This window comes from Phalangium opilio, unplaced genomic scaffold (assembly GCF_054372755.1).
Source record: "Phalangium opilio isolate 3A_F unplaced genomic scaffold, DU_Popi_V2 ptg000092l_1, whole genome shotgun sequence".
NCBI classification, from domain to species: Eukaryota; Metazoa; Arthropoda; class Arachnida; order Opiliones; family Phalangiidae; genus Phalangium; species Phalangium opilio.
The window spans coordinates 117693-140600 of record NW_028324197.1 but is presented as its reverse complement, the minus strand read 5'-3'; the positions used below and the strand labels follow the sequence as shown (position 1 = coordinate 140600).

General features: G+C 40.5%; 3 protein-coding genes across 9 annotated transcripts; 2 read left to right on the top strand and 1 right to left on the bottom strand.

Annotated features, from left to right (window-relative positions):
* Positions 1–269: 269 nt before the first annotated feature.
* On the top strand, positions 270–8836 carry LOC149640875 (uncharacterized). Of its 7 annotated transcripts, none has more exons than XM_089850566.1 (8): positions 270–1289; positions 1370–1466; positions 1530–1660; positions 1721–1798; positions 2259–2387; positions 2466–2540; positions 6053–6082; positions 6148–8836. In XM_089850566.1, exons 5-8 carry the CDS (start codon positions 2275–2277, stop codon positions 6212–6214), a joined length of 285 nt encoding a protein of 94 aa, XP_089706692.1. In that variant the 5' UTR covers positions 270–1289; positions 1370–1466; positions 1530–1660; positions 1721–1798; positions 2259–2274; the 3' UTR covers positions 6215–8836. The 7 variants fall into 7 exon arrangements, 4 of the variants coding, with proteins under 4 accessions (XP_089706692.1, XP_089706691.1, XP_089706690.1 ...); XM_089850565.1 differs by having other exon boundaries at positions 1721–1886; XR_016372085.1 differs by lacking the exons at positions 2259–2387; positions 2466–2540; positions 6053–6082; positions 6148–8836 and having other exon boundaries at positions 270–495; positions 577–1289; positions 1721–2218.
* A 6863-nt stretch (positions 8837–15699) lies between these two features.
* Positions 15700–16961, bottom strand: LOC149640874 (uncharacterized). The gene is made up of 2 exons (XM_089850568.1): positions 16336–16961; positions 15700–16254 (listed from the first exon to the last, which is right to left on the bottom strand). Exons 1-2 carry the CDS (start codon positions 16440–16442, stop codon positions 15936–15938), a joined length of 426 nt encoding a protein of 141 aa, XP_089706694.1. The 5' UTR covers positions 16443–16961; the 3' UTR covers positions 15700–15935.
* Positions 16962–20023: 3062 nt separating this feature from the next.
* Positions 20024–22289, top strand: LOC149640873 (zinc finger MYM-type protein 1-like). The gene is made up of 5 exons (XM_089850525.1): positions 20024–20090; positions 20188–20390; positions 20924–21014; positions 21070–21575; positions 21681–22289. The coding sequence occupies exons 1-5, from the start codon at positions 20024–20026 to the stop codon at positions 22287–22289; spliced, it is 1476 nt and encodes a 491-aa protein (XP_089706651.1).
* The last annotated feature ends 619 nt before the right edge of the window (positions 22290–22908 follow it).

The following is a 22908-nucleotide window of genomic DNA, read 5'->3' as shown; positions in this document are numbered from 1 at the left end:
AAGAAGTCTCGTCTATACCGTTTCCCCTCGACGAAGAAAGGGTTAAACTTTTGTGCCCGAATGGCGTCAAAACTTTCGTGGAAAACTTGTGCCACCAAAAACTAGTATACGCCAACATAGTTCCCGACAATTTGGCCGGTGCCACGTTGATGGCTACAAATAGACAACTTTTCAGCCCTTTAACGATGGAATTCGCGAAAATCGTTAGTGACGGTACGGCCAACTCACGTAACTTTGAAAATCTAATTCAATTACTATTTCAGATAGTTTCTATGAAAGAAACATTCGTCAAGATAGAGAAATCTCTACAAAGATTTTTAGTCGCCGAAGAAATTGAAAAATGTCAGGTAAAGTTGGTTTTCGAAGACAAAGGAGCGAAATTATCCGGAAGCGCCGCGATGGTCGAGTCCGCGACGAAATGTCTCGAAGGTCAACCAGAATTTTTAATCAAATTTACCACGGAGTTTATTGGAAATACGGATCGTTCCAACGGCGGTACGTTTCGCTTTTTATTTCTTTATAAATATATATTTTTAGTCGATTCTTTCAATAACGAGTCATTTTTCTCACCTAAAGAACTAAACAATCTCCTCGAAAAAGCGAACAAAAGGGCTCTCCGATTAAAATTTCCGGATCGTGTCTTTTTCTCAGCCGATATCGTGTCTTTTTCCCAGCCGATATCGTGTCCATTCGCCAGCCGTCATGGTGTCCATCAGCAAGCCGTTTTGCGTCTATTCACCTTGCGATTTCATAACCGTTTACCAGTTGATTTCGCGTCCATCCACTTGCCGATTTTCTGACCGTTTCATTGCAAATTTCGTGTCCTCTAGACTACCAATTTCGTGTTCATTCTCCTGCTGATTATATGACCGTTTGATTGCAAATTTCTTGTCCATTCGCTTACCGATTTCGTATCCATTAAGTGTATTTTGCAATCAACCGTAGTAAACGTGCGTAGATACTGGGATAGCAAGACACTTATCTGGGCGGACATTTCGCACTGTAGGGTACAGTCTAAAGTCACAAATCAGGTTATCCAAAAAACCGTCCAGCTATTTAAAATTCAGTACTGTCACCGCAGTTGATTTTTGTTGCAGGGGTTACGATTTAAAATAAATAGACAAAAGATTTCTGATCGATATGGCCAGGGACGATAAAAACGATTTTTACAAGAACAAAAGGACAACGAGATAAAAATTAAAAAAATTGCAGAGAAAAAGGAAATGATCTATGAAAAAAAAATTGGGAATAAAAAGAAAACGGAAGTGGCGAAAAATAACGCAAAATATGTAAAGAATTACCCTATTTTTTACAGATAATTTAACGTTTTGAATATTCTTTAAATAATTAATTAAACTATCATTTTTAGCGTCTCTCTTTAACAAAATAATGGCTAGTTACCTTCCGTCCACGTCACCAGCCTCATCATCCATAACAACCGCGCCATCCGAACGATTAAAACGGTTGTAAGAAATTTTTTAAACTATATACTCACGTAGGAATTTCAGTTATTAATTATAACACCGTAGTACTGATTTTCCGGCCACGGACTCGGTGTCCGCGACACAAAGGCCACCCAGAAATCCTTTCAAGTTTAAAAAAATATTTCGGTGACGGCATCGTCAGCCCAAGCCACACCATCCGAAGAATTAAAACAGAAGTAGGAAATTTTAAAAATAAATGTTTACGTTATTAATCAAAATTACTCGAAACACTTTAGTACGGATGTTCCAAGCGCCGATCACTTGACTTGACGACGACACCACCACCACCACCATCGCCACGAAACCCCTCCAAAGTAAATTAAAAATTATCACCCTTGCTATTAATAGGCTAGTAAGGCGCCACCAACCCCGCGCGCAAATCGAATGACATCGAATCATAGCGTAAGAAAAAAAATATGATAGTAAAAATGATCGAATTTAATAATTTCAAAATTATCGGGAATAAATGTTTGGAGGTGCGCGGTTAACCGTTTCAATCAAATAAATACCGAACTGACTATTCGGTTAAATTTCGACTACCATAAAATTAGGTCCTTGGCACTAGAGACCCACCTAATTTAAAATAATAATATTAAAAATAGATAAAAAAATATAATCCCAATTAGTTTTTTTCTCCCATCAAAAAAACTACCGGCAAGTGACTTGGGAAAATTATAAGAAATACTATGCCACCAATAAGGAGAGTAATTTTGAAATTTAGAAGCTTCTAAACGATTTTCTCTTCGCTTTTTATTAACTATTCGTTAATATTAGGGTTACTACCCGATTAATGGCTTCCCACCTGCTTGCCTACGGCGCCTTGTTGTTGCTGCGGCAGGTGTTGGGCCTGGCCAACCTCCCTGATGCCTGGATCGGTTTCTGTTGCCGTTGCAACTGCATTTGGTAAAACTATTTAATCGCGCGTATGCGCAAGATCAATTAGTCTTTCGGTAATCGTAAGGTTTCTTACAATTTCCAAAGGTTAAATGAAAAGAGTGTCTTGGTTCCCTTCACCCAAAAACATTACAGAGGGTCTCCTTTGGTGGATCGTAAATTGTAGGTATGGCGAGGAGCACTCTTTTCGTTCTCTCCTCCTACGTTTAGGCTTAGCTATATTGACAGGTGAAGTTTTCCATTCAGGTGTACTTACTAGGCAGTAGGCAACCGTGTTAGGGAATAAATTCGATAACAAGCTAACGCCATTAGGGAAGGGTATCTAAACATTTTAAAAGTGTACGATACATACGGAATCAGTTAAAGGCACACCCCGTACTGGTATCTTACTACAAACGCTAGAGTACCATCCAAATCTCGAAGAAACTAATAGGCCGGAAATGAATGTTTTTTCAACGCAAGGTTCCAATCTTAAATTAGGGATATCTTTGATGTTTGGTCGATAGTGAGCTTCGACAGCTCTTGCAATCCCCTCCCCCTTCTTTTTCAATTGGAAACTTAAAGAAGATATTGCCTAGTTCTGTACACCAGCTGCATATTTTTAAAAACATTTTTTTGAATCATTTACTTTACCAAAGACCAGAGCGAAAATAATAATTTACATCTTCTGTAATTCCATAGATATACAGGGAAAATTTAAAATGTACCGACAAAATTCAGTTAAACATAATGCAAACTAATGTGATTTATGGCTTTTGGGAGGCGTGGCTGAATTTGGTCCCTAAAAAAAGATGGCTAGCAGTTTTATAGATGCATTGGAATTTTTTGTCTCTTGCTTAATTGGGACATTACAGGTGTCTTATGACATTAAGGGGGTCGAACCTTAACAACAGAATTTAACCCCTTTCATCTGTTTCTTATTTCCCCGTAAACACGTTGAGTTTTGTCTAAATTTTAAGGCATTTTTTGGGAGGGGGGAGACGAAGCATTTTTTATTGAATCATTGCACAACATTGTTATCAGTTTAAAGCCTATGATATCTATATTTATAAATTTGTCAGTTTCTGTGGAAATATAAATAGAACCTCACTGCTATTGCTCTAGCGGGACTCTCTAACTTGACTTTTTAAAAAAAAAAATTGCTATGAACCTTATTTTATCCTTTTAACGCCATACACATCACATCGTAACATTTATTAAATTATTTGATCTTCGGGAGTTTCACAACTAACCTTTAATTTAAATGCTATTGGGTGGGCACAGCAGAAATTACACTACTTCAGAAAAAGTTTAACTATTATATAAAAATTTAAACTCTTAAGGCATGACTCAACCAAAATATATTAGCACGGTAAAATTCCATTAAGATACTACACTATTATACGTACTATTTTAGCCACAATTTATATACCATGTAAGAAAACATCCTCTAAAGTTACTTTATAATATACGTCAGACCCTTCCATCTCTTAGCTCAGTGTAATCCCCCTACCGAGCGCGTACATTATCCCCTCTTACAAAAGCGCACCCAGAGGAATGGATACACAGTTTACACCCCCTCTCTACCGCCACTAGTCTAAATAGGCAAAAATGTTATTTATATAAGTGCATTGCAACAAATTTAAGAGACGTGAGTGCATTGCAACAAATTTACAAGACGTGTATGAATTCAAACAAAGGTTTTCTAAGAAATCATTAAAATTACAAACATATTTACAAATAAAACCAAAATTATAAACATATTTACAAATAAAACATTAAAATTTTACCAATTATTACAAATATGAAGACCATAAAACTATGTACACATTTACAAAAATCTATTTATATTTACAAGCACCTGATATTCCCTCCCCTCCACCTCAGGCAACTCTTTCAATTACCCCGGAAATCTTCCCGGTTGGAACCCTCGGTATTTCCCATCAGGGCTAGGAAATGATTAACGAATACATACTGCACACAACAGGCTTGCAAAACCATCCTGTTGCCAAGGCCGGGGAACCCAAAGAGGGATAGACATAGATACGAGTAAGCTTGAAATCTCAAGTTTGCGTTATCTATGTCTAAATTCCTCTCTAGAATTAACTCGCCCCTGAGGCCCATCGTCAATATAATTTAATAACAAAATAATTTAAATTGTGGCCTAAGGGTTTCACATTGAATGGTGCCCTGGATGGTACGAAAGCACTCATTCTCAGGCGCTGTTGGCATAGGCATACAGTTTCCTCAAAGACAGTACAGTTGCCCCTGCGTGGCGGGTGAGGAAGGAGGGGGACATTCCCTCATTCGTTCGGTTGTTGTCTGTGCGTCTCCGAGGCCAGGGTGGTTGTTTTCACGTAAAATGATTTCATTAAAACATTGAATATTATCAACCATTCATATTTTAGGCTAAAATTGTATGAAAGAAACATGGAAGTTTGAAACTGATTTTAGTAGAAGTGTGTGCGTGTTACTTAGGGTTGGTCAATGAGCGTTTACCCTTGGTTTGGGAAGCTTATTCAAAACGAGGTATAATGAAGAGGGGTAGAAGGCTGAGAGTTCTCGCTTTGTACATTTTGTAGCATGCGCGCGTATCTTTCACTGCCCTCACATTGGCTGAAATATGGTGAACCGGAGATATGGAGGAAAATTTAACAAATAACCAGATGGCTCAAGAAGATGGAGTTATCTTCATTGGGATCCTCATCTTGGGAATGTGAATCCTCGCTACCTCTTTCTATTTCTTCAATCAGATCCCGAGTTGGCTCTCCTGCTCTTCCCACAATATTTAAGGGTCTAAGGCGCGTGAGGTTCTAGGAATTTGCTGCTTTTTGCGAACTAGCACCTTTTTGCACACAAGCCCGCAGTTACATGGATCGGTGCACTCGACACCAATTGCCTTGCATAGACACCTTAGGCGCCCATGGGCCCGAGTGCACACAGACCTACACGAACAACAATTAGAAAACGGGTCGGATGAACCTAATTTCATTGGAATTGGGAAGTCTTCCATTATTTTAAACTTTCCACTCCCAAGAACACAAGTTTTAAAATGAAATGATATGGTAGAGGTACGGCCTATTGGACCCACTTCCAAAAGGTTGCCTCCGGACGTTTCACGTCTTTCACCATACCAGCTCTGCAAACTGAGGCAGACGCAGGTGAGCTTGCTAACCGCCTCGCCGTAGTTTTACTTGATAATTGCGAGGCCTCTTTGGTCAAGAGAGCCCGTAAATGGAATATCTCACAAACGGGTACGTGCTCATCGTCGGTTGTATCAATCTGCTCCCACTGTTTCCGATCGTGACCTTCTCGGAATCCAGTCCGCAGCCTAGCCCACCACCCTCACCAGCACCATATCAGTCTCTCCCGGCTATTTATTACCCATGGCTAGTAATGCCCCGGCCGGGAGAGGATGATCTGAATATCAACGGGGACTTGTAAATGATTCATTTATTTTTTTTTTCATTAAAGCATAAAACTACAATTGCTATTTATTTACAGCGTGATTTACCAAATCACAGTGTACCTGGCGGTAATCGCCGAGGTCGTGGCGGACGACGCATTTATGCACGACCTGCTGAATCATGTTCGGCAGGTCGTGTATAATAAGTGCGTCTTTATTCCCCACGCGTGAATTTTCAAGCATTATTTTATGATTTTATCTAATTTTAATTTTATAATTTTTATTACAGCCTCTTCGCTTTGAACTGTCGATGGTTCCGGTAAGTTAATTCTTTATATCAGTCGTTCAATACTTTATTAACCCTCTTTTTTCTCTTGCCCACAGGGTCATCCAGGGACTCTCGCAGCTCTATACGTACCGCCGGGTACGCTTCATAGCAGTCCCCCTGTAGCTAGCACGAGTGGATGGAATCCTCATTTACAAAGCTTTAATGTGACACGTATTGTGATACGCCACAACGGTTGTTTTTTTGTTGCGTTATCGTTTAAAACGATTTCAAAGTTGTTGGTTTCATGGCCCAGCGTCCAGCCTGCTAGTACGGGTAAACGAGGCATTAACTTCTCCCATGTACTTGTAGAAATAGTGAAACTTTTTACCGATTGCTTCCTACATACCCGAATCTAAGGATCAAGGGTACCGTTCACGAACCCCGTTGATAGGAACAACTCTTTCAAAATGTGGAATCTACCGTTGATTTTTCGTTCATTAGTTACGCCAATTTTCCTTTTGCCAGCTTCTTGATTTTAAGATCTTCTCTTGAGTCAAGGGGTTTTTATACTAAATTTTTTACGTAGCTATTGCGAAAAATCTATTGTCCTTGGCTCTCCCTTTGTTAGACTGTAAGCGTATTTTTATGTCAAAGATCTGAAACCAGAGATTAAGGAATTCCAGCATTCCCAAAATCAATAAAATAAATAGTAAAATAACTAGTTTTTAGGGGTTAATCTCCAAGATCTGACGTATTCTCGACAGCCTTTCTGTACTTAACTCCTTAACACCTTCCGAGTTAATAAATTATACAATAGTAAACTTAACCTATTTATCTATTACTCCTAACATTCCTTAAATACACCTGTCAATATTTGATTGACGAAATATTTTCCTATCATCTTCAAAGACCCAAGGTCATTGTTGAAAATCACCTGATGAAATGACGCACCAACTCTTTTGTTAGGATTAATCCTTTTGTTGAATTATAAAATCTAATGCAAATCTATTCTTTTGTTATACAACTATTTGACACCTTTTCCGTCAACTGTATCAATAAATCGGTTGTCAGGTTTTTTTGTGAAACAGATTAGTTTTGATAAATTTCGCTAATTTCGTTTTTAATCTTTTGAAATGTTTTTCAAATCACTCGTTTAGTGCCAGTAAAATGTCACGTAAACGACGGATTTCGTGTCCGTGATTTATTCATGTTCTTGAATAAACTGTTCAATTATAGCTTTCTCGAGATTCACGTGTTTAATTCTCAACACTAAATCGTCATTCGGAGTAAGTGTTGTTGGTATGGGTTGAGTTGGCGGAAGAACTTTTTCTTTCACCCACTCCTCTTTAGTGACATCTCTGTACTTTCTGGTTAGTGGTATGTCTTTAAACGCGCAAACGCGGATCTAAAAATCTTGCAAGAAAAAATGAGAAGCCCAGAAGCAATGGAGTATTATGGAAGTTTAAAAATAAAATGGAGATACATAGCTGATAGGGCCCCTGGTGGGGGGATTTTGGGAAAGGATGGTGCGTTCCGTTGAGGAACCCCTCCGCAAGATACTTGGAAGAGCCCACCTAACATACGAAGAAATAGAGTCTCTTCTCATAGAAATTGAAGCGACAATAAACTCCCGTCCTATAACACACATTTATGAAGACCCGGGAGAGCCAAATTAGGCCATTAACGCCCGCTAATTTTCTATCGGGGAGAAGACTGATAACTGTACCAACACAAAAGTTTACAAATGTAAAAAAATAGAGACACTTTCGAAAACGAGGCTCGGAGAATTATGGCTCGAGAATCAACATGGCCCTCTACTACCTCCAACTCAACGGGCCGGAAAGAACACTTACAACCGAATATATCCCGAAATGCCGGTCGCAATCAACGGAACCGCCCCGGCGGTAATGGACGTGGTCGTAATCAGGAGACCCCCACTTCGCCAACTAGGGTACAACCTTTGAATCCTCGGTTCCAACGCACACCCCCACGACCGACGTCTCCTGGTCGGGAAGCGGCTCGTTCATCTCCGACCCCTCCGGAAAACTAAGGGAAGTTGCCGCTGCCGCAGGATCTAGGCAACTACGGTATTCCTATCCTGTTTTGTTAACTACCGGTAAAGGATATGGCATAAAATTAACTATTAGCAACTACTAACCTCGCTTTTGTTGACTCTGGATCTAACTGTTGTTTCATAAACTTATCAATGTTACGTTTATTGGGATTATTACCCCATATGGTTCGAAGAAAGGATATCACTGCTACAGGCTTTTTGACCGATCTTCCTCTGGTCGGCACGATAACAATCAACGGACAGCTGGAGAATGGGACGTATCTGAATGAGATGACATTTGATGTAGCCGAGTATCTTACTTATCCTATCGTGTTAGGCAGCAATTTCCTTGTCAATAATCATGTGATCGCAGACTGGGGGAACCGGGTGCTTCATATGCATGGAACCACCGTTCCCCTATATGAAATGGGGTCCCCACACCAACCTTCTAACGACATGCCATCCCATATTACGGAGCAGATATCCGCCATTATGGGACCGTCGTTGACAGCTGGACAACGTCAGGAATTAACGACCCTTCTGGGACAATTTCCAGACGTCGTAACCGACAGGATCGGAAGCACTACCTGGGTTAAACACAAGATCCGACTACTCCCTGGATCCACACCCATCTCTAAACGTCCTTATCACGCGGGCCTCAAGACCCGGAAGATCATTGAGGACCAAATAGAAGAGATGTTACGCCTGGATGTCATTGCCCCTTCTAATAGCCCTTTTGCTAGTCCCGCCATCGTTGTGCCAAAGAAAGATTGTTCGGAGGGACGTTTTTGTGTAGTTAGCCGTGCCTTAAACCATATCACTGTTACCGATCCTTTGCCTCGAATTGACGATATACTTGACATTTTTCAGAAAAAACTGTTTATCTCCAAGTTCGATTTGCGGTCCGGATTCTGGGAAATCCCGATGGATCCGAAAAGTTCCCAATATACTGCCTTCGTCACACATAAAGGGAAATTCCAATTTAAGGTCATGCCCTTTGGTCTCAAGAACGCCTCATGGATAAGGTCCTAAAGCATGGACGTCACTTGGGGATCGTGGCCTATTTGGATGACATAATAATCGTCTCACGCACTTGGGACGAACATGTCCAGGCTATCCGGTATCTGTTGTCCCGTCTCCGGAAGGCTGGCCTCACCCTAAAAATCTCCAAATGCCAAATCGGCTGCCACGAAGTAAAGGTATTGGGCTATACGGTATCCCAGGAAGGTATCGCCATAGATGATGATAAGGTCAAGGACATTTGGAAGGTAAAGCCACCCCGAAATGTAAAGGAACTGTCCACCTTACTGGGAATGGTGACCTGGCACGCCAAATTTATACCTCATATCACTGACGTCTTAGTGCGTTTACAGCAGTTACGCCGAAAGAATGTTCCTTGATCGTGGGGGAAGGAGCAACAATTGGCTTTTGACACCATCAAACAGAAGATCGTCAACGCCGCTTTACTACGCGTTCCCGATCCGGAATGTGATTACATTCTTACCACTGATGCGAGTGACCACGCGTTAGGTGCTATGTTATCTCAGATACAGGATGGCAAGGAAGTCCCATTAGCCTATTATAGCCGTGCGTTCCAAGGGGCCTAGAAGAACTATGGCATTCCTGAGAAGGAATGTTTGGCAGTCGTTGAGTCGATTCGGAAATTTCGTCCATACCTGGAAGGCCGACATTTTACCGTTATTACGGATTATAAGGCATTAACTTGGTTGTTCACCCTTAAGGACCCGAAGAGCAAACTACTTCGTTGGGCCATCGAGCTTCAAGAATACGATTTTAACATCGTACATTGTTCGGGGAAATCAAACAGGGTGGCCGATGCATTATCTAGACCCGTTGAGGACTTGACGGAAAGCGTTAAAACTCCCATTAAAACATTTTTGGGTATTTTCATAGCATCGGACAACAATGAAGTCGAACCTCTATCCAAGGACGAAATTAGGGCCGCTCAAGGAAAAGAACCTTGCTGGGCTCGTCTTCTAACAGACTTACGTCAAGGGAAACCCGACCCGTTATAACAACTCGAGGATGGACTTATCTGGCGAAAACACTGAACGTTTCGACCTTCCAAGATCTTGATCCCAGAATCTTTGCATCATCGGGTATTGGATTTGTACCACAACCATCCCGTCTCTGGCCATCGAGGCCGGTTGGCCACAGAACGAAAGATCCAGGCCCGTTACTATTTCCCTAAATTTCGCCCTATCATTCGACGCTACGTTCAACAATGTGTGACGTGTCAACAATATAAGGCACGGAATTGTAAGACTCCTGGTAAGATGCTGTCCAACACAACTACGTTTGGTCCTAACCAGTTCATAGGGATCGACATGATGGGCCCGTTGCCCATCACGCAGCGACAGAACCGATTTCTGGTTGTTATTGTGGATTATTTTACTAAGTATGTCGAAATTACAGCTGTCCGTAATATAACTGCCCTCACCATTGGAAATGTCTTTATAAAATACATCTCCCGCCATGGATCACCGGAAGCCGTTTGCTCGGATAATGGCACGCAGTTCACGTCAGCTTTATGGTCCCACGTGTGCCGGATAATGAAGGTCAAGGCCAAATTCACTACCCCCTACCACCCTCAAACTTATCTAACCGAGCGAGTCAACCGAGTCTTGGGTGAAATGATAAGTATGTATGTAGGTAAAAGCCACAATCGATGGGACTTGGGCCTGGAAATGCATCAGCTAGCCATCAATTCTTCTCATCCATGTTACAACGGGTCACTCTCCATTTTCCTTGGTCTACGGTCGAGAACCCCGCTTACCATGGGATCATGACGAGGATACCCGTGACTTTTCTGACCGCCAGGTTGGACCAGAGGTATTAACTGCCTACGAACGAGGACCACTGCGAGACCTTCAGGAAATCCGAGAAGAAGCCGAGTCGTTCTCCTGTATAGCTCAAATAAAGCAGAAACATTATTATGATATACATTATGGAGGTTCCGAGATGGAGTGTGGTCAGTTGGTTTGGAAACGAACCCATAAACTTTCCCAAGCATCCACCGGATTTTCCGCCAAGTTCGCTCCCGCATGGGAGGGCCCGTATAGGATTATAGCCAAACAAGGACCGCTAACATATGTCTTACGTCACGAGATCACGGGAGCACCTGCCGGGACATGGCGCATCAGCCAGCTCAAATACTTCATATCCCAGGACGACCAGAATCCAGTAGGGGATGTGATTAATGAGTCCGTCGATGAGGACGATCATCAAGAAGCCCAAATAGCAGAATCTGACATCGGACCCGAACCTTTTAACGCTAATTTAATACAATCTTTTAACTCTTTAAGTGACTCTATCACTACTGGTCCGGCAGATAACTCTGATACCTTGTTGGGCGATTCCATATCTCTCGATGATCCTCCAGATACGACCATAGCACTCTCCTGGTGCCCTTTAAATTTGGCTGGACCCGAGAGGTGGTAAAACGTAAAAAACCCTCACCCACGGGACAAACACACGATGTGTATTATTATACCACCGGACCACCACGGTATCGCATACGGTCATGGCCCGATTACAAAGAGTTACCACACGTGGGGCCGGTTTTAACACGGGAGAACTTCCGTTTTGGACCTGAACCCATACCTGGAGCTTCACCGAATCAGGAAATTTTCAGGGACGCTCGGTAGTTCCGTTACCTTAATCACTAATTGGATATCTATTCCTTCCCTAGTATGCGCACTTCATCAGAGGAAAACGCTAGGATCATTGTAACTGTCGAGCCAGGGTATCGCTCGGTGGGAGTACGTACGTCACTTAGACGAGATATTCCCCTGGAAGCCGAATCCCCATCACCCCGTCTACACACTCGGGGTCGATCTTGGGCCCGTTCCCGTCATCAACGTTATAGAAGTCCCTCAGTTGAGCGTAGGGGAAGCTCTAGCCGACCTCTACCCAGATCATCTCCTCCACGTAGGCAGCGATCCAGAACACCTCCTCGACGCAGGTAGCGATCCAAAACACCTCCTCGACGCAGGCAGCGATCCAGATCCACCCCATCACCTCTTTCACGTCGACAACAATCTCCTCCACGCCATCATCAAACCAGCAGTACCAGACCAGCTCAGCCGTACGTTCATGAGTGCTCGTATTGTGGACTGCGTGGGCATGATCGGGAGGCTTGTCCATATCGCAGGCGGTGTTATCGTTGCCGGCGAACGGGACACTTGGCTAGTACTTGCCCTCACCCACGAAGGGTCCTGCGGAATAATATCCAACGTAATAGTCACGGACTACCGCCGTTATCCCCACGTCGATTGCCCGAACCATTTACGAGACACTAGACGTGACTTTTTATGATGTTGAACATTATTATTAGGTTAAATTTTGTTTCCGTCCACTTTATTTATTTTCATTATAAGTTTGTACAAAAAAAATATTTTTGTATATGTATAGCTACTATCGACTTAACAAGATATGTTTCCTACTCAGTGAGCCATAATTAGGGGGAAAATGTGACGGTAGAAGGCGCCCTGAACGTCCCATACCAATAGAAGGCGCTTGCATATAACCTTTGACCTCACTGTGCTTCTCATGAGTATAAGAGATGAGGAGAGAGAGAGGGGGCAGTTGAAGACGGAAGCCGGTGAACGACGTATAATTATTCCTCACTGAGTAGGCTTAGGGAGTCGGGAGTATTATCTTGGAACCATTATAACTATATTAATATTGAATAACCAATTAATCTGAGAAGAACAAGAATAAAAGCATTGAGGAATAACGTAAAGTATTGTATTTATTTGGTATTTTCTTAGCACGATGTATGCTCTGCATAGCGGGATTTAGTAACTCCCGTTACAAATCCACGGAAGAATGGTAGAGTTTCTGCCTCAGTGGCAGTATTAGCCAACTCCCGAGTGTACCGCGCTTGTACCTCCAAGTACCATTTAATTCCCTTTTTCACGCTTAGTTTGTTTCTGAGGTAAGTTTCTAGTTTTTCCCGGTGTTTGTTTATGAACAAAACGGGGTCCGTCACACCTTCTGGGGCGGTATCTCTGGCCGAGAAAATCGCGTTATCGAGCGCGTTCACCTCCTCAATGTCTGGATCGTTTTGTTCGGACTACCTGGTTGTTAGCTACACCCTATGCATCAATGTGCGGCGGGTAAGACACTTTACAGGGGGGAAATCAATAAACTAAATATTTACCATTTTCTACTTTTCTTTTCTTTCCTCCGTTTGTCAGAATCGGTGCCGCTTTTCTCTTTACGGGAGAATTGGGAGGGGTGACGCGGTGTGATGGTCCGGGTTGCGGGGACGTTGGACGCGTATTATTTTCTACGACTTTATTTACGGCGGCTCCAACGTGGTTCATTTGCCGACTAAATATTTACCATTTTCTACTTTTCTTTTCTTTCCTCCGTTTGTCAGAATCGGTGCCGCTTTTCTCTTTACGGGAGAATTGGGAGGGGTGACGCGGTGTGATGGTCCGGGTTGCGGGGACGTTGGACGCGTATTATTTTCTACGACTTTATTTACGGCGGCTCCAACGTGGTTCATTTGCCGTTGATGGCGGTTTAAATTATCTTTCCGCGCATAACTCTTATTACAAACTGGACACGCAAAAGAAATATTACCGTGTTTTGTCCGCATATGACGACTAAGGTTCGGCTGGTTGGTGAAGACATCGGCGCATGTGGAACAGGAGTACATCTTGAAATCGAATGTGACCATAGCACCCATTTCCCTTCCCTTTTATACAATTTCTAGGTACACGTATATATTGTTTCACCCTTTCCCGTGATTTCCATTGAATAAAAATATTGTCAGCCTTAAACAGTGTCTTTTTACTTGGATTTTCCGGGGTTTCAAATTTTCCCCATCAACGTACAGAAATCCAATTGCACCTGGTTTAAGATGGTGTAATAAGGAAAACCAAAAAAGAACCTTCTAGAAACAATGGAATGTTCTGGAATCGGAAAGAATATTCTAGATGGTCCGAGGTGATCGACACTTCATTGTACATCCGAATTCGGCTTATATTGTAGGTAGTGTAAAGTCAACATGATGCTTTGATGTGAAGACTCCCTCAAGTCTAAGAAATTTACTCCTCTGATAAAAACCCAAACTAAATCTTAAACTATAGTAGCAGGTACAATCGTACACGAGGGGTTTGTCACCCAATTTCCGAATGTATATATATGTTATAGTGTTTGACCACCCAGAATAGAGACTGGATATCACCTCGGTTGAGACGTCAAGTTGACATGTTGGGTTAAGACGCACGTGTTTTCGCCTTCTAGATGGTTCGAAACGAGGGGTCGGATACATCTTATTCTATGTACCATGTCCTTTAAGTTATCAGTATATTATGAACTGGTAACCGACCACCCAGTAATCGGGCTTGATTTCTTCGCGCTTTTTGGGTTTTTTGGGGGAATCCCGATTGAAACCAGTGATTCATAGGTGTAAGGTTTTTAATCCTACAATTCATACTAACTGTTTGAAGTCCTATTGTGATTTGGTGAAAATCCGTGGAAGGGATAGAGGTTTTCATACTACATGTTGGACCCAGGGACATGGGCCATTTTCAATATTCTACTTACAACTATTTTTTCTGTGCTAGTGGCAAGTTGAGTACCATTATTTTTTATTTTATGCGAAAATTCCTCTAATGGTTGCGGGTCGCGTCCCAATGGGTGACATGTCGTGGGTGCACGCACCAGAAACTTCTCCGCTTATAATAGCTGAAATAGTGGATGATTTTATGTTGGATGAGGGAGCTGCTGTGTAATGAACTTCATCGTCGAAAACGATGATGATGCTTATGTTGACTCCGTAAGCACTTTCCCAATTATCCATCCCGGGGATATCTAAGTGCATTTTTTTTCTATTATTGTTGTTTAGTATCAATAATTAAGATTGTTTTAATATGATTAGTGCCGACCTGGGTGATTTTGACGACTTTAATGAGGAAATTATCATAAACATAAACTGTAACGGATACCGGTAAATACATCCATATTTATACACCCCACCATTTCTAGCGCTAATTGACTTCGTTTAGCATCATGGATACCGTACGGGTTTTGTTACTCCCGAGTATGGCCACCCCCTCTATCCGGACCCTTTTGGTCACCCTAGAGGATCTAATTGCGGGATATATACGCCCAAGGTGTGTGTTGAAAATAAAGCTAGGTTTTAGATTATTTATTAATATATTTTGGGATTCTTCCCCCCTTAGCCCGACGAGGGATATCAATGGGGCTTACGCCACCCCGGATGGTGAACACCCATCCCCGAACTGCGATGGATATGGGTATGACACATTATCAAATATTTAATTCTATTTACATTAATTACAATACGTATATTTTCACTAAAACAATTTTTTCCTCTTATTTACTATTATCAGCGTTCAAACCGCCATATTAAAATTAATGATGAGGAGGCGGGATGCCCACAACAGTTTAAATGGGGGTGAGGAGCACGTGCTCGCCACCCAGCTCGACAGGACTTTAATTGAACATGTCGGCATTGTGGTAAACCAAAGTTTGTGCGCTAATTACGCAGTGTCGTACCAAATTTGGAAAAAAAACGATGAAAAAATAAAAGTAAATTAATTAAAAGTTAAAATTTGAATTTCATTTTTATTCGTCTCCTAAATTTTTATTTACAATTTCATTGTGGTTATAAATCCACTCGGAAAATAATATACATTTAGATAGTGCACATAAATACTTCTTATTATTACGGACAGTTTTATGATTTAGCGTGCATGTAATCATCGGACCATCATCATCGATTTCGTTAGCTTTTGGGCATCCAACTCCATTCAAGTCTATAACTTCTCGATTAATAATGTTCAACAAAAATTAACACTTTTCCACCCCTTTACAGAATACGCGGTCGTAGCCTTGAACTGCAGATCGGAGGCACTCCCCGAGTTTTTCGTAGGGGGTTACTCCATAATCCCATTCCAGGCCGTGCAGGTTGTTTAGAAGCCACCTGTTTTGCCGTAAGGCGTCGTAGGTCAATTCTTTTTCGGCGTATGGGGGCGCGAAATACCATGAACCAACCCTCGGTGTTTTCTCTACGGTTGTAACGGCCACCTCCTTCGCGATTTGTTCCCGTTCAACTCCAACAATGCGCCCGTCAAGGAAATCGAAATCGACCACGATGGATTTCTTAAGCCTTCGTGGAGAGAAAAAATAAATCTCCCATTAACACTGATATTTTTCAGTGATTGAGATAGAGTATAAAAACTATTCTTACATTGTACTTGGTGGCTGTTCCTTCCTTCCTCGTCGAGCTTGAGTGAGATTGTGATGGTTGTTTAACTTGGGGTCTCGGCTTTTTATACTATTTAATAAGATCATCATCCTAGCTTTGACTGTACATTAATATTGTTTACGCCGTGGGTTTTTTCGGGAAGATTATTCTCGAACAATCTACAACTTTGACTGTACATTTTACGTCATGGCCTTAAACAACGTTATCTTGGGTTTTACGGGGAATTTTAATATTTCTAGAATAATCTAGTGGCCTGGGTTTTATGGGGAAATATAATTTTTCCCAGTAGGGATTTTTGGGGATTCTTTATTTTCCCCCAACGTCATCTGCACTTTCATCACCCCTTAACCATTTGATTAATACGGGAGAAATTAATGGTTCAAATTTTAATCTAATTAACATATTAAAATACTGTTTATTTCTTAAATCATAATTCACCCAATTTTCATACTCCAATGTATGTACTTTTACATCCGAGAATCGAACACGCTTCATTGACCTGTCAATCAAAAACACCCCTTGCAGGTGCGAGAGCGGGGTGCGTCAATCAAAAACGCCCTCTTGCAGGTCTGAGAGAGGGGTGCGTCAATCAAATGGTGTACGTACATAGTCTCATCCGGCATCTTGCAATCCTCAATCCTCCCCAGCCTTCCACTGTACTGTTTTGGGGCCGTCATTTATGTACTACTTTTATTATTTTTCAAGATATGTACTTCGACGTTGTGGACGGCTGATGTACAGACTTCTACTTCGTGGGTAAAGAACAGAAAATCTGCGATCGATGATGAAGACTCTGTTGGGTGGGTATTGTACTAGGCAATGCACTGTCAATGTGTTGTTTCTGCGAATCTCTCGCGTCCTTTTTGCCATAGGTGCGCTATTATGTTACATACTATGTACTGACATTCCGAACTTAATATGTTTTTCAATTGTTATGTATACTTGTGAACCGGCTTCATTAAATCTTAAATAAAACAAAGAAGGTATTGCCTCGTCCTTTAGTAATTTCAGAGTTTTGTGGTTTCTGTCTTCGCGTATACGAAAATTACTTTCCTGAAAGTGATTACCGCAAACAAAATGGTTTTTGCCCGGCACTAAGTCCAACCGTTTTATAGCCGCGAGCCATTTATGACATAACCGTTTGTTTAATTGTGGAAATCTTAATTACATGAAAGCAACGAGTATAAATTATTTCATATTTAGAAAAATTGAAACCAACATGCCTGTGAAATGGTATTTTTTTGTTGTTCAAAGGCTTGCAGTCAGGAACGGCACAAACTTTAACCATTTCTAAGCCTACTCATTAAATGAGATATTTAATCAATTTCAGGTTTTTATTGCATTAAAAATGTTCAAAAAGACATTCTAAACGGTTTTACTAATTAGTAAAACTCACTTTCCACTTACCGATTATCATTTTTAACAACGCCAAAAGCTTTTAAGTTTTAAAAATATGAAAGTTGCAACTTGAATTTCCCGCCTTTTTTAAATAATTTGTATAGGAAAAAAATAAAAAACAGAACATTTTTATTTTTAGTTTCCCCGTCTGCCGTTAGGTGGCTAGTGTCGCTTTATTCCCCACCCTACCGATCATACATGCCGAGGGGCAAAATTCGATTTTTGGCTTCATTGAGTCTCGAGCGTTAAATCAAAGGTAGTGTATCTAGGCTATAATAATGTATTTCTATATCTATGCTTAACTGCGTTGTTGATAACAAAGAGGACTCTTAGCAGACGACAGCTAAAAGAAATGAAAAAAATCTTCGTAGTTCAGGATTTCAAGTAGAATCGAGAATGATATGAACCGAAGTGAACTGACTTCCATTTCAAAATCCAGTACTGCTGAGGGAAAAACAACTTACAGGCGAATTTTTTTATCGGTCTATTAATATTTTTTTGCTCAAACCCTGAAATTAACATTGAAAAGGTTAACGGACTCTATTTATTGGAGGAGGAAATTCCCAACATGTGCAAGGACAAAACCCAAAAATTTATTCGTGGTTCAAAATTGTGTACGAATGTTACCCCAAAGAAACGTAAGAAAGAAAAACCATTTATAGCATCTAAATCGTACATGGATAACTGATGAGCGGGAGGAATTTTTTTATGGGAGAGTTACCTATGTAACAAGCGAAAATCAAATTTCATGAACCTCGTACTTTAAATTAATAAGTTAGCGCGGTATAAATTTAATCTACGGTGGACTTATTATTATTTTGCTCGTCCAGTTCTTCGAAGATTTTATATTGAACACGCGCAGTTGAAAACGTATTAAATTCATATAATTAGCATAATTTTCATTAAATTTTAGGAATGATTTGAAAAACACTCAAAATCATAAGTCCATAACGGTGACCCGAACGTAAAAATGTAATTGAAAAATTTCCGCTTAAAATCGCTAAACTTTAAACCTCAATTTATCGATACAAGTGCACCATTTGATAGAACAGGTTATGATAAATTAAATTTATTCGTTATTAACATTTAGGCGAACAAAGCTTAGTTCAAGCATAAATAAATCTTCAAAAAGATTAAACAAGAAAGGAGAGAGCCCATTCGCTGATTTAGTGACTTTACTAATAGTAAAACTTGTGTGTAAGTGCCACTTTGAAATATTTACGACGAAGCTGATTTCCTTTGACTAATTCGCATGGTTTCATTTAATCATTTTTATTTTGGATGTCAAGTCGCAAAATATCGCTATACGACATCGCTAGAGGAACAGCTTAAACCAGAAATCGTAGAAGCCTACAAATATATAGTGTAACTATTTCCAATTTGGAAAAAAAATTGCATGCCTCAAGAGCTAATAGAGAGCTACCCATACGCTGGAAACGAAGACAATCCTTTGGAATGTTTGAATGACGGTTAGATAAATTTTGTGTAATGTAAAACGATTTTCATACAAACGTCAATGAAATCGGAGGGAGTTGATCAATCAATTCATGATGGTAACTTACGAAAAATTACGTATTCAACAAAATTTTTGTAAAATAATGCCTGGAACAATAAATCTCAGACGTAAAGGATTCGTACAATTTACGCGAGGAGGCCGGGCTACTATTTGGCGTTCAAAAGCGCCTAGATTACTAAGCTTCAAGTAACCTGGCCTCTATGTCTGAAAACTGTACATAAGCCCACATGACCTATTTAGTTTTTTACGATAACACAGGCATTAACTATCGGCAAGTTGCTTTTAATTAGTTTTACGCTTCAATACAGTGGCGCAGCAACAAAGGGCAGGTACAGGGGTACAATGTACCCCCGTAAATTTTAGGTGGGGGGTACCGTACCCCCTAGATTAACAAACTATTTTATTTAATAATTTAATAAAAATTGTTAAATCTGTGTAAATTAAATATTTGTACTTCCTAAAAAGAATTTAAGACTAAAATGTAATGTATTATTGTCATATTAATTATAGGGAAAAATAGAACACCACGATGGCGCTAAAAGCCACTTCATCTGACTCATGGCGCATGCGCTACGGCTCGGGCGCTCGGCTATCCTCCTTGCATGAGCAGCTTTGTCTCAGTTAACGTTGTTGTTTTTCCCGCGTTGCCAAGGCTTGATTTGGAAAGTGAATCACATTAATGGTTTATTATAATTTTAGTCTCGAAACTATCAGTCAAAGATTAGATTATTATTGGTAACAGACTAAAATTGCAAGATGAAAAAGAGCGGCGAAAAGAAAATAACGAACTTATTCAAAAAACGCTTAAGCCCTGGCCATATAAGTAAGTGTCCATGTACTGTGTAAAGAATACCTATTCTAATTTTTTGGGGAAAAAGTAACAACCATTTTTTATCAACTCTATAAATTGACGATTTTAGGTTCCACATGCTCAACCACCAATGAACTTGAATTTTTCGACAGTTCAACATTGCAAGCGAGAAAACCGGACACTGCTGCAATGTTATCTTCGGGTGGGGAGGCAGAAAATGTTAACGAAACAGTTGAAACTGCTTTAAAATCTAAAGTTTATTCATTGATCGAAAAGCCTCTCCAGCCAGAATCCGCACTCATTCCACGCCAGGTTATTCAAGGTCTCAATTTAAACTTTCAGAAAAGATTCTATAAAGAGTACCCTTGGCTTCACTTTCATAAAACCACACATGGATTTTCATGTTTTCATTGCGTAAGAGCTCAACATAAAAAACTCCTTAATAGTGCATTTTTGAAAACATTTGAAGAGTCTGATCTGCTTAATGGAAAAGGATTCCGAAAGTGGAACATAGCTACTGAAAAGTTTTTTCTCATAACAATAGTAATATTCACAAACAAGCTTTGTTTAAGCTAAACGCTTCTACTAGCGTTACACCAGTTATCTCGCAGCTTTCTGATGCTAAAATGGAAGAGCAGCGTAAGGCTAGAGTCGCGCTTAAAGCACTTTTTGAAAATGTCAAGTACTTAGCTCGCCAGGGTCTAGCACTAAGAGGACACGTTGCAGAGAGTGGAAATTTCAGTCAGCTAAATGAACTAAGAAAATCTGATATACCAGAGCTTAAATATTTTCTTGAGAGATAAAAATCGTACACATCTTATGAAATTCAAAACGAAATTCTCCAGCTATTGGCTCACCGATTACTTAGAGAAATAATTTCGGAAATAGAACCTGATCAGATATTCAGCCTAATTGTCAACGTGTCTCGGGATATAAGTAATCACGAACAAGTTTCTGTTTGTATTCGAATTGTTAAGGACCTTGAAAGCAGAGTTGTTTCTTGGATTGTACGAAACCAGTAGTACAACTGGTGAAAGCTCGTTTCAGATAATTATGGATGTTTTGCAACGCTTCGGGTTGAGCATTCAAAATTTAAGAGGACAATGTTATGACAGCGCATCAAACATGTCAGACGCTTTTAAGGGTGTTCAATCTTTAATGAAATTCAAACAACCGATTGCATTCTACGTACATTGCTGTAATCATAGCCTGAACCTTGCGTTGCAGGACGCGGTTAATGCTATTCCTTTGTTGAGAGACGTCCTAGGTTGGTGCAATGAAGTAGGAGTGATTATTAAGAATTCACCTAAACGGATGGCATTTTTCAAAGATATTAAAGCTTCTCATGAAAATCAAGAAAAATGTTTACCAAGTCCTCTTTGTCCCACGAGATGGAATGTTCGGGTACCAGCCTTGTTATCGCTCTTAAAAAATTACGAAGAAGTTTTGGAGTTCTTAGATGAATTAGCCCATTCGAAAGTTGATGTCGCTTGTAAGGCAAGAGGATAACATGACCAATTTCTAAAAGGCTCCGTTTACTTCGGTCTTCAAGTATGTTTGGCCGTATTTGAACCGACATAGAGTCTAAGCGTCGCGCTACAGAAAGCTGCCGAAAATGTAGTAGGTGCAAAAAAAGCAGTTGACACTGTTTCAAATTATTTTAAGTCAATCTGCAACGAGAAAGAGTTTGAGAATTTGTGGATCAGTACAGAAAAGAAGATTGAAGAGTACGGTCTTGCCCCACCAGCTTCAAGTTGGTCACAGAAAGTACCCAGGCGTTTGGAGAACCGTCAACTGTCTGCGAGAGCCGATGCAGCGCCTCGAGAAGATAGAGATATCAAGGTTCATAGATCCATTCATTTCGAAGCTTTAGACACAATGTGTACACAACTTCAACCTAGATTTGACCAGCCAGATTTTTATGAATACATGGCGATGGATAGCGCTCTGAGAATGCCTGATTACTGGGGTGATTGCACAAAAAATGTCATCGAGAAGTGTAGGATTGACATCCAGTCAATTAAATTAGAGCTAAAGATGCTTTCAAGATTGCTTGAAAATAACGAAAATATGACCGTCGATGGCTATTGCCAAAAGCTAAAATCTTTTTACAATGAGACTAAAAGCTTGTTTCCCAACGTTGAGGGACTTCTAGAAAACCTGATAGTAATCCCAGCTACATCAGCTAGTGCTGAACGATCATTTTCATGATTTTCTATGTTAAGACGTTTGAAGACATACCTGCGAAGCACCATGACACAAACAAGATTAAACCATCACTGCGTTTTAAATGTATATCCAAAGCGTTCGCAAAATATAGATCTAAATGTTGTGATGGAAGAATTTGTAAATAATGACTATCGAAAATATATCATTCGAAATAAATAAATAAAATAGTGTAGCATGGCTGCCAGATTCCAGGAGTTCTACTCCTTGGATCTGGCAGGGTGTTTTACCTCCATGCTACATGCTCCTCCTCCTAACAATATCACTGTGATTTTTCTCTCAGTTAAGGCTCGTTTACATTTGAGCGAGAATTAAGCTTAAAGCGGAGAGTAGAAGTTGAAAGTCGAATCTTTTTCTCGCACCTAAAAAAATCGCGTCTGCCAAAAGCGTTTGTTCCTGCTGCTCCACCCGCTCCTTCGTTTACATACTAGCAGGGCGGTAGCATCATAGCATGAGCCATACTAGCAGGGCGGTAGCATCATAGCATGAGCCTAGATTGCAGAGTTGCCTTTCAATCGGAAGTAAACTAAAATGGCGTCGACTGTCGTTAGTTTGCTTCTGCTGAAAAAGAAACTATTGCTTTTGAAAAACATTCGACATTTAT

Excerpts from the sequence above, each read along its gene's own strand:
- LOC149640875 (XM_089850564.1), top strand. Across the intron at positions 6,365-6,448 it reads CGTCCAGCCTGCTAGTACGG|GATCAAGGGTACCGTTCACG; the intron begins GTAAACGAGGCA and ends CCCGAATCTAAG.
- LOC149640874 (XM_089850568.1), bottom strand. The coding sequence starts at position 16,442 with ATGATGATCTTATTAAATAGTATAAAAAGCCGAGACCCCAAGTTAAAC. Across the intron at positions 16,255-16,335 it reads GAACAGCCACCAAGTACAAT|GCTTAAGAAATCCATCGTGG; the intron begins GTAAGAATAGTT and ends CTCTCCACGAAG.
- LOC149640873 (XM_089850525.1), top strand. The coding sequence starts at position 20,024 with ATGAAAAAGAGCGGCGAAAAGAAAATAACGAACTTATTCAAAAAACGC. Across the intron at positions 21,015-21,069 it reads CAACGTGTCTCGGGATATAA|AGTTGTTTCTTGGATTGTAC; the intron begins GTAATCACGAAC and ends CCTTGAAAGCAG. Across the intron at positions 21,576-21,680 it reads AAGTTGATGTCGCTTGTAAG|AAAGCTGCCGAAAATGTAGT; the intron begins GCAAGAGGATAA and ends GTCGCGCTACAG.